At 45.5% G+C, this 18,385-nt stretch overlaps 1 protein-coding gene across 1 annotated transcript in view; it reads left to right on the forward strand.

The window, feature by feature from the left end:
• Positions 1 to 17,921, forward strand: part of HTR4 (5-hydroxytryptamine (serotonin) receptor 4, G protein-coupled) — a gene marked incomplete at its 3' end in the record, with an annotated part of 23,899 nt that extends 5,978 nt beyond the window's left edge. Inside the window, exons 3-5 of the mRNA XM_010150739.1 lie at positions 927 to 1,132; positions 15,398 to 15,551; positions 17,362 to 17,921. Coding sequence (XP_010149041.1) covers positions 927 to 1,132; positions 15,398 to 15,551; positions 17,362 to 17,921 — 920 coding nt within the window. The remainder of the gene's footprint in view (positions 1 to 926; positions 1,133 to 15,397; positions 15,552 to 17,361) is intronic.
• Positions 17,922 to 18,385: the final 464 nt, after the last annotated feature.

Below are 18,385 nucleotides of genomic sequence, written 5' to 3' on the forward strand. Positions count from 1 at the left end.
AGGGGAGCATCCCCACCGCAAAAACCCCGTGCCCGCAGCTGAGGGCACACCCCGCCGCGATGGAGGGGTCTCTGGCCATGCACGGCACCATGGCAGCGGGACGTCCCCACTCAGATTCACACCGTCACGGTGGGAGCCGTTTAGTGTCCATCCTCTACAGTTTTAACACTCTTGGTTTGAAAAACCAGAGAAATCAGTGAAAAACAGAGCTAAGCAGCAATTCCTGGGAGGAGCAGGTTGGCCTCTACCCCTTTCCGTCTCAGATTTCCTAACAAGCCGATCGGAAAGTCACACGGATGAAGGTCCTGTTGCTGCTGCAGCTGGGCGAGTGCTGCCAGTGCTTTGGGGGGGGTCACAGGCAAAACTCCTGTCTCAGCTCGCTGCTACCCCTGGGAGCTGTCAGACCAGCCTCGGAGCAGAGCGAGAGATTCAGCAGCCTCTATTCATATTCTGCGTGGGATTTTTAATGGATTTAATTCTATTTTATTGTTATGATTTAAAAAGTACTCTTCAAGTTAAAATTACAGCTTCAGTCTAGATTCTTCTTAGTACTTTCTGGAAGGATTTTCTCAATTTACAAGTTAAAACAAAATCCCCCTCCTCCACCCCAAACTCTCCAATGCAAGCTGTGAGGTCGAGCCAGATGCAGAGGCCTGTGAGCATCTATTTGCCTCTTCTGTGGGGGCAGAAAGGTGTGTTCATACAGGGAACACAGTGGATAGTTAGCTGTAAAAGCCAGGAGCGAGCTAGGGGTGACCATATGAGGTGAGGAGTACGTTAGAGAAACCTTTTAATGTTGTGCTGGTTTCAGTTAAACCACGACAAGTGTGATGGAGCAAATCAGACCCAAACACAAGCTGAAATCTCTGTCCACGCATAGAAGATGCTGCACTGAAACTGTTTCACCCTGATTTTGTGATCTGTCTTGCAGGAAAATCAAGACCAACTATTTCATCGTGTCCCTTGCCTTTGCGGACCTGCTGGTTTCTGTGCTGGTGATGCCGTTCGGAGCCATTGAATTGGTTCAGGACAACTGGATCTACGGCGAGATGTTCTGCCTGGTCCGAACGTCCCTCGATGTCCTGCTCACCACAGCGTCCATCCTGCACCTGTGCTGCATCTCGCTGGACAGGTACGAACAGAAGGGTGCAGAGCGTAATTACAGTCGCTTTGAGCTTCTTCAGTGCTGTTGCTTGTCAGCAGTAGCCGAAGGGCAGATGTGGACCTGCTGGGAACAGTACAGCAATAAATCTCTCCCGGTAGCTGATTTTGGAGAATGCTCTCTGAATCCTCATCAGTGTAGGAAAACTCTGAAAGGGATCTGTATCAGTTGAGCCAGCCGGGCTCACGGCGCTTTGCGGCACAGCTCCGTTCACATTATTGATCAGATGTGGCACAGTTCCTTCACTGCAGAAAAGACGCCTTCAAGGTGTTTTAGAAGGAAAACCCTGGAGCTGTCGCAGGTGGAAGTGCCTCATGCACAGGACGTTGTTTGAGCCGGGAGGTTGCTCTCCGTTATGGTATCAGGGGTTGCTTGCTGCCTGGGGCTGCAGGGAAGGCTCAGCTGGCACAAGGCTTGATGGGTTGTGCGGAGCCCCCTCTTCCCAGAGACTGAAACTAGATTATCTGGCTTGCTTTCTCATCAGAGGAACATTTGACATATCTTTCAAGTGCTATCAGAACTGCTTTTCCTGCTGCTAGCAGCCATACAGGCAGATGAAAAACACAATGACTAAATTAAACATATTCACATATATTATGAGATTATATGGAGAAAGAGCAAAAAGAGCAAACCCCCCCTAAATTTTGTGGGCTGTTTTTCTAAGGCATCCATTTGCACATCTCCACTAGTGACTGCTAACAAGGAGGCAAAGAAAGCTGGTGACAAGGGTGCAAAGGCTTTGTGGGGGAATCCTAAGAACTTTTTTCTTTTTTTCTATCAAACTTTTCCTGCAAAATTAAAATGAAACCAAAAACCTAAATGATTTATGGCAAACAATTTTGTTATACTGTTTTCTGCAGCTTTTCAGGGTAAATGTCAGAACTATCCATACAGAATAGCGAGAATTTTTCACAAGGTGAGTGCTTAGAAGAAAACATTTTGACTGGCTCTTCTAATAAGCAATATTTAGAGCTTTCTTTTGAGTTCTGTGCAGAGATTTTTATAATTTAAAAAATACTACTACTTAATATTAGTAATATGGCCAAAATAACCATAATCATTCTTGAAATCATGACAATTGATATTTAGATAGCATCTTTCATCCAAAGGGTCTGTACCCAGCCAGACTTCAAAAGACACATGATTAACTTCTCCACTGCTGGGCAGCACTCCTGTTTTTGTGGGAGAGGCAGGCACAGGCACATGCAGTATTGTATCCAGAGAGAAGCTGACGTTCAGTAGCTACAGTGTGTTTCCTTATCTGGAAGTTTGGATGGCTGGAACACAAATAGGAAGCTCATTATCTTAAAACCGTTGACAAATTGCCACTTTGAGCCAATTATCAGTAAAGCAGATGTTAGGCGCTGCGCTCTGGATGTGGCCTTGTTAGATAAAACATTGGGGTTAGATTCCGAGGCTCTTCATTAAACATCGGGGGTCACATAGAAAATGGTATGGGAAAATATTGTTTTTCCCCCTTCACCCCCTGATCTCTGATGTTCTCAGGGGCTGGGCAGCCCCTGCATGGGGTGCACAGAAGGGTAACTCCCCCTTTTCTTCTGCCTGTGCCGTGTCATGAGCTCTTGGTCCTGCCGCCTGTCCCCGTTGGTCCCCATGCTCCTGGGACAACCTTGTCTGGGGGTGCTGAAGGGGTTGGGATAGCCTTGGGACTATGGCTGTCAGAATGCGTGGCTCAGAGTTAAGGAGGATACAGAACAGAGATCACAGTTTTGTACAGGAAGATTTTCTTTCTGTAAACAGTCGTAAGGCAGTGTTTGCAAACACCCAGCTCAGTAAAAGGAACTGGAAATGGAAAATAAAAAAATCCCAAAAAGAAAAACCCTGAATGAGATGGATTAGATTATTCTGTACTAACTGAAACAGAGCAGGGTGTGAACACCTGGGGAGGACTACAGCTCTGCTCTTCCTTCTGTGCTCTTTTATTCTCTGCCCAGGGAATCTCGAATTCTCTCCGCCAGATGCGGAGCTGCCGTAGCAGAGGGTGAGCAGCACCGCCTACAGTAATGATTCCCCTCCATTTGGACAGAGGGAAAAGGGGACCCAAACTCCATCACCCATCCCAAGCCAGTGCTTTAACCCCTAGAGTACTAGCTAGAAGAGGAGAATGGCTGTCTTGAAAGAAAGCAGGAGCTGTAGCTGTGTTTTGGAGAAGACTAGTTCTCTAATCTTGTGCCGTGTGTGTTCTGAGAAGGTTTTGGGAAAGTGCAGTACTGGGGTCTGAGGGTGATGGGCACTGCATTTGAATGAGTCTTGTATCAGCATTGCTCTGTTTAGGTGTCCCAGCTTTCTGTGATAAAATAGTCCTGGTTTTAAGGATTTCTGCTTACTCAGTCCGTATTTGAACCTCTTGTTTATATGGAAACACTCTTCGTATTTCCTCAGGATTAAAAAGGTTCTTTAAAGTGGAAGGAAAAATTCACACACACACCCTGGTTAAAAAAACCCCACATCACCAATCTTGGTATCAAACTGATCAAAACAAGTGTTTATGGCTCTGAATTTGAAGGTCCCAAGAGTTGGAGATCATCTTAAGTGTCACAACAAAAAAAACCCAAAAGATCTTTCAGAAAATGCCTATAGATTTTTCCTCATGAATGCAGTGGCAGAGAGAAATCCTCCAGTAGTGGCCACCCCTCCAGTATTGGCTCTCTGAGACTAAAGAGCAGTCAAATTGCTTGGAAAGAAGCCGAGGGTGAATTCACTAATGAGTGGTGGGAGCGCTGAAAACCTCTGCAAGGCTGGGGGTGAGGGAGCAGAGCTGCACTCTCTGCGATACAGCAACGCAGCGGCAGGTGCTGGCAGCTTACAAACCTGATTGCCAGACATCAGGGAATTGTTTCAGGACACACAAATGCTCTTTCTCTTTTGTGTGTTTACCATACGTGTGCTGGTCTTTGCTCTCAGGCAGGGCAAGGGGAAGAGAAGGGGTTGTCCAAGCTGGTGGCTGTGTGCAGCCTGACGTGGATAATTATCACAGCCTTTATCATTTGCTTGGTGCTTTCATGCTGAAGAATGACCCCTCTGCAGACTAGCTGCAGAGCTGATCTGAATTTTAGGTAATTCTCTGGTACTGTGTTTTTCTCGTTTCTCTTCTCAAAAGGGCCTTATTGAGTGCTTGTTAGAGCAATGCCCATCACACAGCACCATTAGCAGAGCACTAACAGCAACATCCCCAAGACAGGCTGCTCCTCAGCGAAGGGACTTGATTCCTCCATACACACTTTTCTCTATCGTCTAATTTCTGCAGCGCCTATATAGCTCTCCTAGACTTTCAGTCTTGCTGTAGAAATGCATCTTGGAAGCTGTTTTGACTCCATGGATAATCATCTGGAGCTGTGCCATTGACACAAGAAAAGCCAGGACATTTCAAAATATAATCTTTCAAAATACAATCTCAGACATATCAAAAAATGTGTTTCTTCTCCCAGTACAAGAAGGCACAATTATGCCCATGTTTGCTGACAGTGGGTGTCAGCTGTAAGAGAAAGCCCAAGATCTCTCTGTCTCATGTGAAGAGGAGAATCATAAGTCAGCTGTGTGAATTTCATCACTTTCTGTTTGATCAGAAACCTCAGTATGAATCTGATTCACTCCCAGGACTATGGGTGCCTGGGCTCTCTGAGGACCAAATGCCGAGTTCACCGCGGTGCTCAAGAGAGACCAAGGTGCCTCCCATAACACTGAACTAGCTCTCCTGAACTGCTGTGAATGAAGATATTATGGAGATGGGTCAGTCCCTAGTCACCTTCCTCTCTTAAAGTTGTATTTCTTCTTCTGATTGATTGACTGATTAATGTGACTTTCAAAATACAACATAGTAGAACACCAGTAGGGTACTGTAGCCATCGCTAAAGTTGTTTAACATCCACCTGGACATCGTCCTTGAGCACAGAAACAGTCCTACCCTGACCAGGAATTTCTGTGCTAATTCATGAGCTCTTTCGTGTCCAGGGAAGTCTATTAAAAAGACTTTCTTTCTCCCTGAATTACCACTGCATATGTTATTTTACATTTCTGCAGTGCTTGCTCACTGGCGTGGTCTGGCAGCCTGATTAGGTAAATCAGAAAAAGTCTTATATAAAAGCAATTGCTTTCCACCACACATGCAGCAGACCCTAATGCCTGCAGATCTAAAACCTGACACCCCTTGCCTGTCAACACTCTCAGGTCTAATTCTCTAAGACCAAGGACCTAAAAATTTTTCTAATAAGCCTATTTAATAAACCATTTTCTGGTTGAAATTAAATATGAGGTATTTCCCTTTATCTCCCGGAGAAGGCATTTGGGTGGAAGAAGACAAAGAGAACACAGACAATTTGATTTTGACCCTTACCACATCCCTAAGATGTGCCATGGCCTCTTCCTTGCTGCACTGAGAGGGATAATTACACTTGTGCCATGTCCTGCTGCAGGTCACCTGAGGCCAGTGACAGTCTCGCCTCACTCCTGTGTCCTTTTTGCAGGGATTAATTCTCTTTTGCTGCCATGAATTTGGCTGCTCTTCCAGACCTCCTCAGCAAGCAGGACAACAGGGATTTCTGACACAGCTTGAGTGGAGGGGTGGATATAGAATAATAGATCCATTTTCCATACGAGAAGACGGCAAAACCCCACTTTTTAAATCTGCCTTTTTCTCCTTTGTCATGTGCCAGCCCTTTGCTGAGACCGTCCTGGGAGCATCACGTCCAGGCGTGTTTCGGTCTGTGATCATCCTGAGAAGGGCAAAGAGATAATTTGATCTCATTTCATGTCTGTGCTAGAGATGAAAACTGAAAACATCTAGACTTTGTTCACATTTGAATAGATACGAGTACAAAAATTTTCTAAATTCTACCTGTTTCTTGAGCACTTGCCAGTTTTTGAAGTCTGATTCCTTTTGTATTCTGATCTCAAAAAGTTGTGCTGTTCCTGGTGCACATTAGTTAAAATGTGGGTACCTGACTTTGCAGTCTAATAGCGATGAATGACTTGACAGAGTAACCATTCTCTAAACCAAATGAGCGATGTACCCTGCACGTGCTGATCACAGCAAGGATTTAACAGGCTAGCAAATTCTCCTTATTTCCAACTGCTGCGCTGAATTTTCCTTTTGGGACTTGACTACAGGCTTTCAAAGTGTATCTATCTCTCCCTTGTCCCGTGCAAACATCAGGTTGCTGGCAGAAATTTAAATTTCTCTGACAAGTTTTCATTGTTTTGGGGTGGTTTTCTTCCACAGTGAGAACTGACTCCCAAACAGTGTTACAAGGAGAGCATAGATGAGGAGATAGTAGTGGATGGCCCTGAGAAGATCAGAGTAGGTAGGTGAATGCCGGGGTTTCTGTATGGGTAAGGATGACGCAGCCCATCATTGAGCTGTTCTCCATCACCACGGCTTCACCCGTCCTTGGCAGCTGGGTTTGGAGGACCACTGCTTCCTTCACAGTGTTTTATTTAATCTTTGCTAGCTGTTGCCCTTCTGTCCATTCAGACTTTATAGGAGTATGCTCCTTCTAGCTGGTGTTTTTTCTGTGATTCATATATTCCCTGCTTTATTTTGGGGCATACAACTATGCAGGGTTTTTTTTTAAGAAAACTGGATGTTTAATCTAATCCTCAGGACTCAGTTTGGAAATTCTGATCAACATTTTCTGAAAGTGTTGCTTGAAAAGACTTTTATCTGATAATATCTTCTATCTATTTCCATTACTGCTTCTGAAAGGAAAAAAAAAATCAGCCCTCAGACTTTAATTCTCAAAGGCATTTGAGAAAATCTGTGGAAGTCACCACAGCATAAACTGTTCTTACCAGTCAGACACCGGGAGCAAAGTACTGCAAAGACTTAGAGACATCTGAACAAGTATTTTTCCAAGGTATCAGACGTACCTCAGGGCTCACTGAATCCAATTTTTTCTGTCACTGGGTTATGCTTTTTCATAATCTCTTTGGTAATCTAATACAAAAGAAAGATTTAGAAATTACTTATTTATTGCATGGTTTATGCATATTTATCCATTCTTTGTGTCTGTGCAATGAAATAATTGCACTGCATATAAATAGACCAAGTAGCTATGATAGAGTCTCCAAATACAGTTAACCTGTCAGGAAAGGCAATTTTCTTCTCCAGTATTTTCAGTACAATTTGCAATACAATTACTTCTCAAAGTCTTGGGGGGGGGGAAAAAAAGACAGCAGAAAAACAAACAGGTCCTAGATGTCTGTATTCTTGGGCTTAGGTGCACATCTGGTACCCCTGCTTTTCTTGCAGCCAATGCATCCTGCCCTCTCCCTCTCCTTCCGCCAGCTCTCCTGGCTGCATCCCAGCCCATGAAGCTTTCCCTCAAGTCCACATCTCTGCTGGGCTCTAGGTACACTGTTTGCCTGGCATGTTCAAAACATTTGCAGATTTGCTACGTAACACACAACAAAACAGACCTAACTGTGTGCTTGTATATGCAACACTGCTCTTTGGAATTCAAACATACCACATAATCACTGCTAAATAAAGGCTAAAGCAAAGCAGATGTATCCAAAGAGTGTTGGAGCACCAGAGTGACAGATGCTCGTTGCACCATTTACAAACATTAATTAACATTAATGTACTGTTCAGACATGAAAATAGCACATTCCCTTGAGAGCGATGATGCTTTGGAGATTCCCGAACCCCGGTGCTCTGCAGTGGCAGTCCATCTGCGTAAGCAGACCTCTCCCTGCGAGGGGTGGGAGGGAGTTGGAGGTGTGGGAGCACGTGGAGGGGTGCAGGAGTGGCCAGGGGAGGGTGGTTGCCAGCTGTGCCCATCCTGCCCGCTGCCCCCTGTTTCCGGACGCTGCATCCCATCGCTCTCCGCGCTCACGTTGTCTGCACGGTTTTACAGAGGATGCCGCCAAGGTGCGGGGGGATTGATGGGCTTGCCAAAGGATGCTTGGGTCACTTTGGGGCTTGAGGTTGGCGGCCTGGTGTCTTTCTGAAGGACGAGGAGAAAGCAACTGTGCCCAGCTGTGTTCTGTGAAACATCTGCTGGCTGGCCAGGGGTGGGGGCAGGTTATTAGTGGGGACACTTATTATGTTTTAAATAGCTATCAGTAAGTAATGATTAGGCACTCAGTGATCTGATTATATGACACAAATTCCCAGCTATATTTTTGAACCAGGCCGTAAATCCCCCGTGCCCTATTCAGCTGGAAAGGCATCTGATCATGTACAGCTCACGGGTGCTGAGCGGGAGGAACAGAGCGCCAGGACAGATTGGGGCTGATCATGGGCAAATGGAGACCCTCCATGGGCTGCGAGTCGCGACACACAACTGAGGAGTTATCCCTGTCGCTGCTCACCTCGGCAAGAAAACTGACGCGGGATTTGCAGAATTCAGGTCCGAGAGCATTAAGGAAAATAACGGAGCAGATGGTCATGGCACAGCCTGAGGGATGCACTGTCCTTTATTAATCTTTACAAACCCTCTGGAAATATGGTAATTTATTTTGCCACTGTTGCTGCCAGTAACCCTCCACGCACACCGACCCACACGGGGACTATGAAGGAGTCCTCTATCTCCATTTGGCAACATACGTTTGTTTGTATTACTAGCTAAATTTATCCAGTTCCAATTAACTGTTCTCTTTAGCATTTTTCTGAGTATAATTATCTCAACACCAGCAGGCCCTTGTTTTTCTAATAAGAATTTAATTTTGTGAGATATAATCATTTTAGGGCATTTTTTTTTTTCTGGACCAGCGATGCATAACTTTGTTTTATTTGGCATAGTCAGAGACCATAGCTTATTTGCTCAGTGAGGAAAAGGGAAAAAGAGCTATTCCAAAAAACGTAGAAATCTGGTTATGCTGAGGCCAGAATCTGGTTTTGCTGAAATACCAGCAAAGCCAGTAGCGCTCTTTTAATTTCACACAGGCACAAATAAATCGAGATCCTAGCTCCTTCGACTCCACCACTTGCTCAGGGTTCAGCTGAAGACTCAGTGAGGGGGAGGAGGAGTGTGCAAAACCATGCTCAGATTTGGACTTTGTGGAGCACGCCAGGTTAGAGCTCCAAAAAGATAAAGAAGGAGATTTTCTAAACTAGGCAAATCCTTATACGTTACTTGTGTCTTGCGAGGAGAACCAACGTCTCTCCCTGAAATAAAGGGTCGCCTGCAAGAGTTTTCTGTCGCTGCAGTTCAGTGTCTTTGGTGTCCAAGCTGGCTGCCAGGGGAGGCAGCCCCCAGGAGCCCCTCTGCTGGGCTCAGCCTCCTCCCGGGTAGTGGGTTAAGAGCAGAGTCTCCTGAGGAAGGCTGTAGTGGAGTCTGGCTGGCTCTTGTTGCGTTTGTTTGGCCTCTCTTTCCTTAGGAACTCACGAATTAATCATTCCCACTTTGGTGTGGAAGACATGGTTCAAAAGAGCCTGTATGGGCATGGTTGTTGCACCCTAACTTTGAGTGAGAGCTAAGAGCATCCACAGTTTTCCCACCCTCCTGTGTTCCTTTTCCTAGATTATTTAAGGGGGATAAAAAAAAATTATTCAGTATGAGCACTGAGTAAATTTTCCTTGGCTCGTTTTGGCCCCAGTGATGATAAAACATATGGTATGTATATAGTTTTATACATGCATATGACACCAAATGGTTCTAAATGTGGGCCACCCACAGAACCAGTCTGTTTAGTAAAGGTGGGTGTGTATTTGTCTGTCTGATAACTAAGGAGCTTCTTTCAGGGTAGTGACTACATACCCATAGCTCAAATTAAATTGTATTGCAAGCCAAGAAGATACTTTAATTTTTCTCTAAGGGCAAGGAATTATCTAATGCAGCTAAGTAATTATATTTCTGTAATGCCCATAAGGCACGGAAACAGCATCACATGTGGTTAGGGCATCCCTGATCCTGAGGTGGGAACTGAGGCCTCCAGGACTGTGCTCTGGACGTGTGCCCCGGGCAGCTGTTTCACGACCACGGTCTTGAGGAGCCGCTCTGGCTGTTGGTTGGCCAGATGTGCTGGCTGCTGTGTACCACTGCTTCCTTCTCTTTAACCACAGAAACTGGGGTGCATTAATGTTACTGGCCCAGCTGGTTACCTGGATTCTCGGACCTCTGATTTCAGTCTTGACCAGAGGGTCCGGTCACAGCTGGAGTCTCATCGTTGGTGCTTGATCAGTATGCAGGTAGTCACTACTGCAAATAGCCATCCTTGCCGTGGACCACGGCTAAATTGTGCTGCTGTCAGATCCAGGTCACCAGTGTGTTGAAACACACTGCTGTTTCTCAGTCTCAGTCTTTCCTTTCTTGTGTAGAAGAACCTAGGAGCTATAATCTTGTAATAACTACAGGTGTCTTCACTTCAAAGTTGTTGTGCTTTCCAAGAATTTCTTGGTTTTTTCCTGGAGGAAAGGCTGGGAATGTATGTATGCAAGGAGTGTGCATACATGTGAGCATGTGCACGTAGGATTGTTCATTCGGGCAAAAGGGCATCAACACCCAGGATTTAGGACACATTTCCCTGAAAGCCTTGGACCAACACGGCAGATTCAGCTTTTAGTTGTACAAGGCAAGAATATAACTGAGGTTCATTTTCTGTCTATTTTCTCTTTGTCTTCACAGCTTCCCTCTTATCTGCCATCTCCTGTCTTCATACACACACAAGTTTAACGTTAGGCAAGCTGTCCATGATCCTGCTGCTGAGGAATGTGATATTATGCCTTCTTTACCCAAAGTGCTGAAGGCTGTTAAGTACAAATGTGTTACTGCTGTACAGTTCATCGGGCGTTTATATCTGCATTCTGGTTTTACGTGTAGCACTGACTGTAAAGAGGAGCTTGCTGGCGGGCAGAGTGCAAATCCTGTTGTAAAAGGATAAAACATTCTGATCTCCCAGCTCGTGGACCCTGGATATATGAGGTTCCTCTGTGACTGTGGGAGCTCCTGCCAGTGATGCATGTAGGAATATGGAGGAAATTGCCCCACAGACTGGGGCACTGGATGACTGACCCTTGAGTGCTTTTTTTATAGCTTTTGTGAACGTAACTGAGGTGCACCTGCATTGCCTCAAAGATGCTGGGAGGGTGTTCATAACACAGGAGGTTCACTTTTGGGAATTGATTCACTTGGTACTAATTGGTCCCTCCTAAATCCACATCACTGGAATACCAGGGAGAGTCACATACATCTTCCTTGAGACAGAGTCTGGCCACTGCGCTGCTTCGCAGAGCCATGAAGTGACACTGGGCAGGTCACAAATCCTTGGTAGCTGGACATATCTGCAGTGGCCATAAGAGCCGTAGTAAGGCTTTAAGAACTATGGAATTGTTGTTTTGAGTCATCTATAAAAAGGTAGTGCTTGATTCATTCATGTGGCAAATGTCTGATGTGGGCAAGGAAAAGTAGTATAATAACCTTTGCTTTATGGAGCTACTTGGAAGATCTACAGCTCCAGGAAGGGATTCTTGTATTTCCCCTTCAGAGAAGAATGTCATAACAGAGGCGGAGGAGAGGATGTGTTTCACATCATCTGCTCTGCTGTAGGTAACAGGGAAGTTAACATTTTCAGGGAACTGCACAAAAAAAGGGTCTTGGTTGATAATAGTAAGAATTAATATTTAATTAAACTTGGGCATCCTATTAATCATGTATATGTATTACATTTTATATTCATCCATCACACGCTCATACCAGTACATAATAGATATTCTTTATGAGCACAGGAAAACAGCTCTAGCTTGAAAGGAAGCAGAAATGTAGCGTAAGAAAATGTCTTTATTTCAGCTTTTGACTAAAACTATTGATAATCTTAGAGATATAATTACTTTTCTCTCAGTGAATAAATACCTGCCTAAATGCCCAAAGCATCACATACATCAAATCACCAGCTACCACATAAATTGGTGTGACTTCAATGACTTCCGTTAACATACGCAGATTTCTATTATCTGACTCTCTGGGCCACTGAATGGAAATCCTGCTGAGCTATGGGAAAGTGGATGGTGTGCTTCTCTGCCTCCCTCGCCATCAGCAAAATTGTCACCCACACTCTGATTGCCGAACCTTGTTAACGATAATGGTGCAAGGCAGGAGAAACCCAGCTCGACTTTCTGAACACAAGGGAAGTCACGGTAGCAGCAGTTAGCAATATATATATATATATATAATCTTTTGACACGTAAGTGGAGGAAAATTGCTGCTGAATCACTGGGAGAGAAGAAATATGAGAGCTTAAGATGTCATTTTTACAGGCATAATTTTGACTCTAATGGCCTTTAATAGCGTGTAAAAAGTCAGTGTAATGCTGTCAGCTGCAGCAGAGATAGAAGTACAGAAATGTAGTAACTCAAACTGCTTGGGAGAATTGTTTTCCTGCAGTAGTTAATTAGCAATGTATTGTGTTTTTCCTTTTCTGTTTGCTTATTCAGCCTGTGAAATGGTAGCTGGTGCCTTGGCTGTTCTTTCCAATTTATTTATCGAGTTTCTTCTTTTGCCCTTTCTGCAAATACATATAGTCTCTGGTGACTTGCAGTAACTTGCCATCAGGCATGTCACATGAATCCTTTGCTGTCCAGCACTGGGTAGCACTTTCCAGGAGTAAACAATTAAATATGCCTGATATATCTCCCTTGTGTTTAGAGTCAGAAGAGCAGTTCCTTGTAATGCCAACAGAAGCACCATCTGTCCTAATAAGCAGCCAAAAAACATTACTGAAAATACCTGTTTGAATTCAAAGGTCAGTTTATTTCCTGGGGGAAGGAAATCTGGAGAGCAGGGGGAAACCCAAACGCAGCAAACTCTAGCAACACAAGACAAGGTTACACAAACACATGTAGCTGTCACGAGGAGGGTAGTTATCCTAAGAACAAAGGAATATTTATTCTATCCTCTGAAATCATTAGGATATTGAAATCTGACCGTGATGGCCCTCATTGTCTGATAGACTCAGAAAAAATTAAGTTGGAAAGGACCTCTGCAGGTCTCTGATCCAGCCCTCCTTTGAGAGGGTCAAATTCAAACTTAAATCTGCCTACATTTAATTAGGTCACTCAGGGTCTTACCTGGCTGAGTTTTGCATGTCTTCAAGGCTGACTACCCTCGCTTGTTCAACTCGTGATCCAGTGAAGGCAGGCGCCAAAACTAAGTAAATCCTGTTCCTGTAAATTGTTCAGCTTCCCCTTCTCCCTCCTGGGAGGGATGTAAGGGCTTTGCTAGTAGGGACAAGAGTCAGATCCTGCCATGGCTGTTAGCATTAGCTCCATGAGAGGAACATTCCACCCAAAGCTCTAAAAAAACAGTTACTATGAAAGATACCATTTCTTTAAAAGTGAAACTTTTCAGAGCAATAGGCTGATTTTCATGCACATGGAAACCAGAAGAGAATGTAGAAATGATGAAATTGAGATAGTTGAATGCTTGTTTCAACATTTTTCCCCTGTGACATTTTGAATCTTGTTTCAAAGAGACTTTTAAAAAATGTTTTCTTTTGACACTTTAATATTATTTCAACCTTTTGTGTGGAATATATAATCTTATTTTATCAAAATGAAGCGATTCAGTTGACTCCACATGGCTTTTTAAAAAAAGTCTTAAAAATTTTTTGAAATGCATGGATTTTTTTGCCTGTTTAGCACAAAACTTTAGATTCCCACTCACATCTAGATGAAAGAAATTGTGCACCTCAGGGACATCTCTCTCATATCTGCACATAAATTGTGTGTATGTATGTATTTGCATATGTATTATTTTAATGTGCTGCTGGCACTTGGAAATTCTCACAGGTTACTCCTCAGGTTAGTGGTACAGATTTAGTGTGTGTTTGCTAATTTAATGTCTCTAATTCATGTTTGTAGTCACCTCCTAAAATTGATTTTTATGGGCATTCAGCAGTGAGGCTCTCTACACGTACACATTATACCTGGCTGTTGAGGCTTGACTCAAAAACACCTCTGACACGAGATCATTCGTTGCCTTTGTGAACAGTGATTGAAACTTCACTCTTCAGTGCAGTGCTCATAGCCTGTGGGGCACCATTTGCATCGTTTCTCTGCTTAACACATCTGGAAAACACACCTACCAGAGGATCATTATTCATTCACTAAGAAAATAACATTTATCAGGCACACAGCTGAATGATGTATTTAGTTGTTTAGAAGACCTGAGCATTTATGGGCACCTTTTGAGTCTCTGCCCCCGGTTCCCTGTCACGGTGGTAAGGATATCAGGACTGGCCTGTTTCTATGATGTGGGCTGAAATCCCGAAATCAGAAGATCAAAAATATGTCATTGAGAACCTGAGACAGGCTGTCAGCTCAGGACCACCAAAAATCTGCAGTAGGGTGATACGGTTGCTGATCTGCTATGCTCATGGCATGTATTAATTTTAGAGCAATGAGATTTCCTGTTTTAGGTTTGATACACCTTCCTGATGTAGAAATCTGCTAGCAGGTGGGTAGCACAGGGACCAGACAGAACAGATGGTTTCGTACCTCTTTGAGAAGACATTTTGAGTTCATAGGTAGTTGTTATTTTCAGAGCAGGGGCCTGTTGTACTAGGGATATGTTGGATGCATCAGGAGGAGACAGGACAGTGCCAGGCACGTCCCCTTGATGGTGAAAAGACTAGAAACCCTGTGCCGACATTCTCCCTGTCGTTGTGGCAGAAGGCTAAAGCCCAGACAGACAAGAGACTGATTCCTGGGAGGTAGAAAAGGAGCTTGGTTACAGAAAAACACACTTTATTTTACTGACATTTTCACAGCTTTGAAACACTCTGTTAATTTGCAGTAACAGCTTTTGCAGTCTTGTCAAAATAAATGTCCATTGCAGCTAGGAAAACCCCAACGTTTACTCAATTATGGCTAAATGGCAGGAAGGTGGACTCACTCATGGTGGTAAGGAGGGTGCAGACAGCTTTGTGACTAAGTGCAGAGGGAGAGGAGGGCTGAACGAAGTCACTCCCTTGCTCTGTGACCTCAGACAAACCACAGCATTAATCTGTGCCTCATTTTCCCTAACTGGAAAACAGAAAATATTGTCTTTTCCCTTCAAGGCACTGTGAAACGTTATTTACTCATGTTGTGAAAATATCCGTAGCTCCTCGTCTGAGAGACAGTGGAAATAGGATTTAGACTCGTTTTTTTCTCTGTTTTGAAGGGCATGAGAAACAAGCTGGAGAAAATGCTTTGCAGTTTGTTTTTTGGTTTTTTTTTTTGAAGGCCGGCATGAAGAACCTTTGATGATGGTTGTGCTCTCACTTTTCTCCTTGCAGGTACTATGCTATCTGCTGCCAGCCTCTGGTTTACAGGAACAAGATGACTCCGTTGCGCATCGCTGTAATGCTTGGAGGGTGCTGGGTAATCCCGACCTTTATTTCTTTCCTCCCTATCATGCAAGGCTGGAATAGCATTGGCATCATTGATCTGGTGAGTAGCTAAGGAGGTACACCAACCTGGAATCAGATGTATTCAGTGCAGTATGTTCTTTAAAAAGCAGTACGCAGAGAGACGGCGTCAAGAGATGCTGAACCTCTTATTCTCGATGCAGAGGCACCGCTGAGTTGCTGGCGGATGTCTGTCAGGGGGTTTGAAAGGACTGTCACAAAGAGAGTGGTGGCTCTGGGAGAGCCACCCACGTCTGCTAATCAGTTCAGTGAGTTAGCCTTTGGACACACGTCAAGTCCCAGCTGGCTCCCGACGGGCACCTCGGTAGTCCTCACTTCCCCTTGGCCTCTGCAGCTCTCGGGGAGTGCTGGCCACCGCCGGCCGAGCCCGAGGGTCCCTCCTTGCCGTGCTAGCCATGTTTGGAGAGCCAGGAAACCCAGACTTCCCCAGAAGGGATGGTGCTTTGGATCAGTCCCATCAGCATCCCCTGTCCTGGTGTGAGCCTTGAAGGGGGTGAGAAGGGAAAGTTGCCCTGTGCAAATCGTTTAAAAAAACCCACCACAGTCTGGCTTCACTTGCATGATCCCGTCTACAGGGCAAGGAGTGAAGAGCTGCAGATCTGCTTTCCTTCCAATCTGGAGATGCAGGAATTTAAAAACGGCAAACTGTGAAAACACCTTATTTAGAAAAGCTTGTTTAAAGAGATGTGGCATCGTCTATGCCAAGTCTCAGTCAAGCAGATCTGAATGCTTTCTGGCTCATGGAGAATAACAGGTGCAAGCTGCCAACCCTCTAGACAAGGCGATAAAGCCAAAATTGCTTCCAGACAAGCACCTTTAGGACATGCAGCTGGTGGAAAAGGGAGGTGCATTTTGTTTATTTGACAAACCATGTCAGGTATCTGATTTCTTCCACTGATTTCTTGCCCCCACCTTTTCAGAAAAGACTCTAAACCGTGCAGATTTCAGTAGCTGCATGCTGAGAGGTAGTGCAGGGTGCAAACACCACCTACTGAAAGTACTTCATAGTTTACTGTAGAGGTGAAATTCTTTACATGCCCAGTTAAATAATTTTGATGTTATTGTTTTAAACAGAAGATGGAGTTATTCTTCTGTGGGAATAAACACCAGAAATTATGGGCCTGATGAACCTGCAGTGACAGTGTTTTGTGGCAAGAACAGCCCTGGAGAAATTCTGTCCACCCCAGTTATGCCCTCTGCTCCCCAAATTCACATGCAAGACCCCCTTCCTCCATCTGCTATCTCAGTTTCCATCACAAGTCATTGACCAGATCTCAGCCTACAGACTCAACCCGCAGAGTTCTGCCTGGGCTGCTGCCCACAGCCCCTGTGCTCAGGAAGCTCAGTGTCACCCCCAGCCTGGAGCTGCCCCCAGTTGCTGCAGCCTGGTCCCTTCCCTGTCTGTCTGGTCCTTCTCTAATACCCCTGTGGGACTCGGCTGGGTGAAACTTGTGCGTCCTTGGTGTAAAACCATGCCCTGATGAACAGAGCAGTGAGCACAGCACGAAGTGAAGTTATTCCCCTTTGCTGTGCCCGAGCTGGGCAGTTGAGCTGATTTTCACTGGCCAGGTTGAGGTATGCTCTAGGATGCCAGAGCTGCAACATGGCCTGGTCCTGCAGACATGGGGACCAGCAGCGCTGGAGAGCCCGTGGTGTAAGCACAGGCAGGGGAGGCAGCAGTGGGTAAGGCAGGTACTGCGGTTGGGAGAGGGGAAGGAGGAGGGAGAATCGGAAAAGTGGTGGTGAGGTGCCCTGGCAAACAGACTGCTGGTATCGGAGGAGAAGCGCTGAACTTCTTTTCTTCTTCTTTGTCCTTCCTCCTGCTGCCCCAGATTCAGCAAAGGCAGTTCAACAAGGCTTCCAACTCCACTTACTGCATATTCATGGTCAACAAGCCATACGCCATTACCTGCTCCGTGGTGGCCTTCTACATTCTGATGGTGCTGGCCTACTACCGCATCTATGTCACGGCCAGGGAGCCCGCCCGCCAGATCCAGGTGCTGCAGCGCGCGGGGACCCCCGCCGACGGCCGGCAGCACCACCCGGACCAGCACAGCACCCACCGCATGAAGACTGAGACCAAAGCTGCCAAGACCCTGTGCATCATCATGGGGTGCTTCTGCCTGTGCTGGGCCCCCTTCTTTGTCACAAACATAGTGGACCCTTTCATAAACTACACAGTGCCGGGAAAGCTGTGGACGGCTTTCCTGTGGCTGGGCTACATCAATTCAGGGTTGAACCCTTTCCTCTACGCCTTCCTGAACAAGTCTTTCAGACGTGCCTTCCTTATCATCCTCTGCTGTGGTGATGAGCGATACCGAAGGCCTTCCATCCTGGGGCAGACGGTCCCCTGTTCCACCACCACAATAAATGGATCGACTCATGTACTAAGGTGGGTGTTTCTGGGATGCTGCAGCATGCCTGCGGTCACTAGAAAGAGTACTTCTTCAGAGTTTTTGTAAAGGATTGGTTTTGTTTTGCATTTGAAATATCTGATCAATTAAATGTTTAAAAAGGGAGGGGGCAAGAGAAGCACCCAGGAATCCTTAGGGTGCTCAGGCAACATGGGTTTGTAGATAACAGGTATGTGTTGGCATGTGCAGCTTCTCCAGAGCTGTGCTCAGGAAAGAGTTGGGAGAATGCTGTGTCGTCCCTGCATTTTGGCAAGCCCTGCTGTTTGGTCTGAGGGAACAACTTGACCCCACGCGGACCACGCTGGGGGAGGCTGCCTACTCCATCTTCTCTAGCAAAGGGGTCATGACACCCCCCATTTCCTCCTCCCAGGTTCTGCCTTTGTAGGCCCACCAGCCACTGGGTGAAGTAATGAAAGGCAAAGGATGGACTTCCCCAAATGCC

This window comes from Eurypyga helias, unplaced genomic scaffold (genome assembly GCF_000690775.1).
Source record: "Eurypyga helias isolate BGI_N326 unplaced genomic scaffold, ASM69077v1 scaffold27974, whole genome shotgun sequence".
In the NCBI taxonomy this organism is placed as follows: Eukaryota; Metazoa; Chordata; class Aves; order Eurypygiformes; family Eurypygidae; genus Eurypyga; species Eurypyga helias.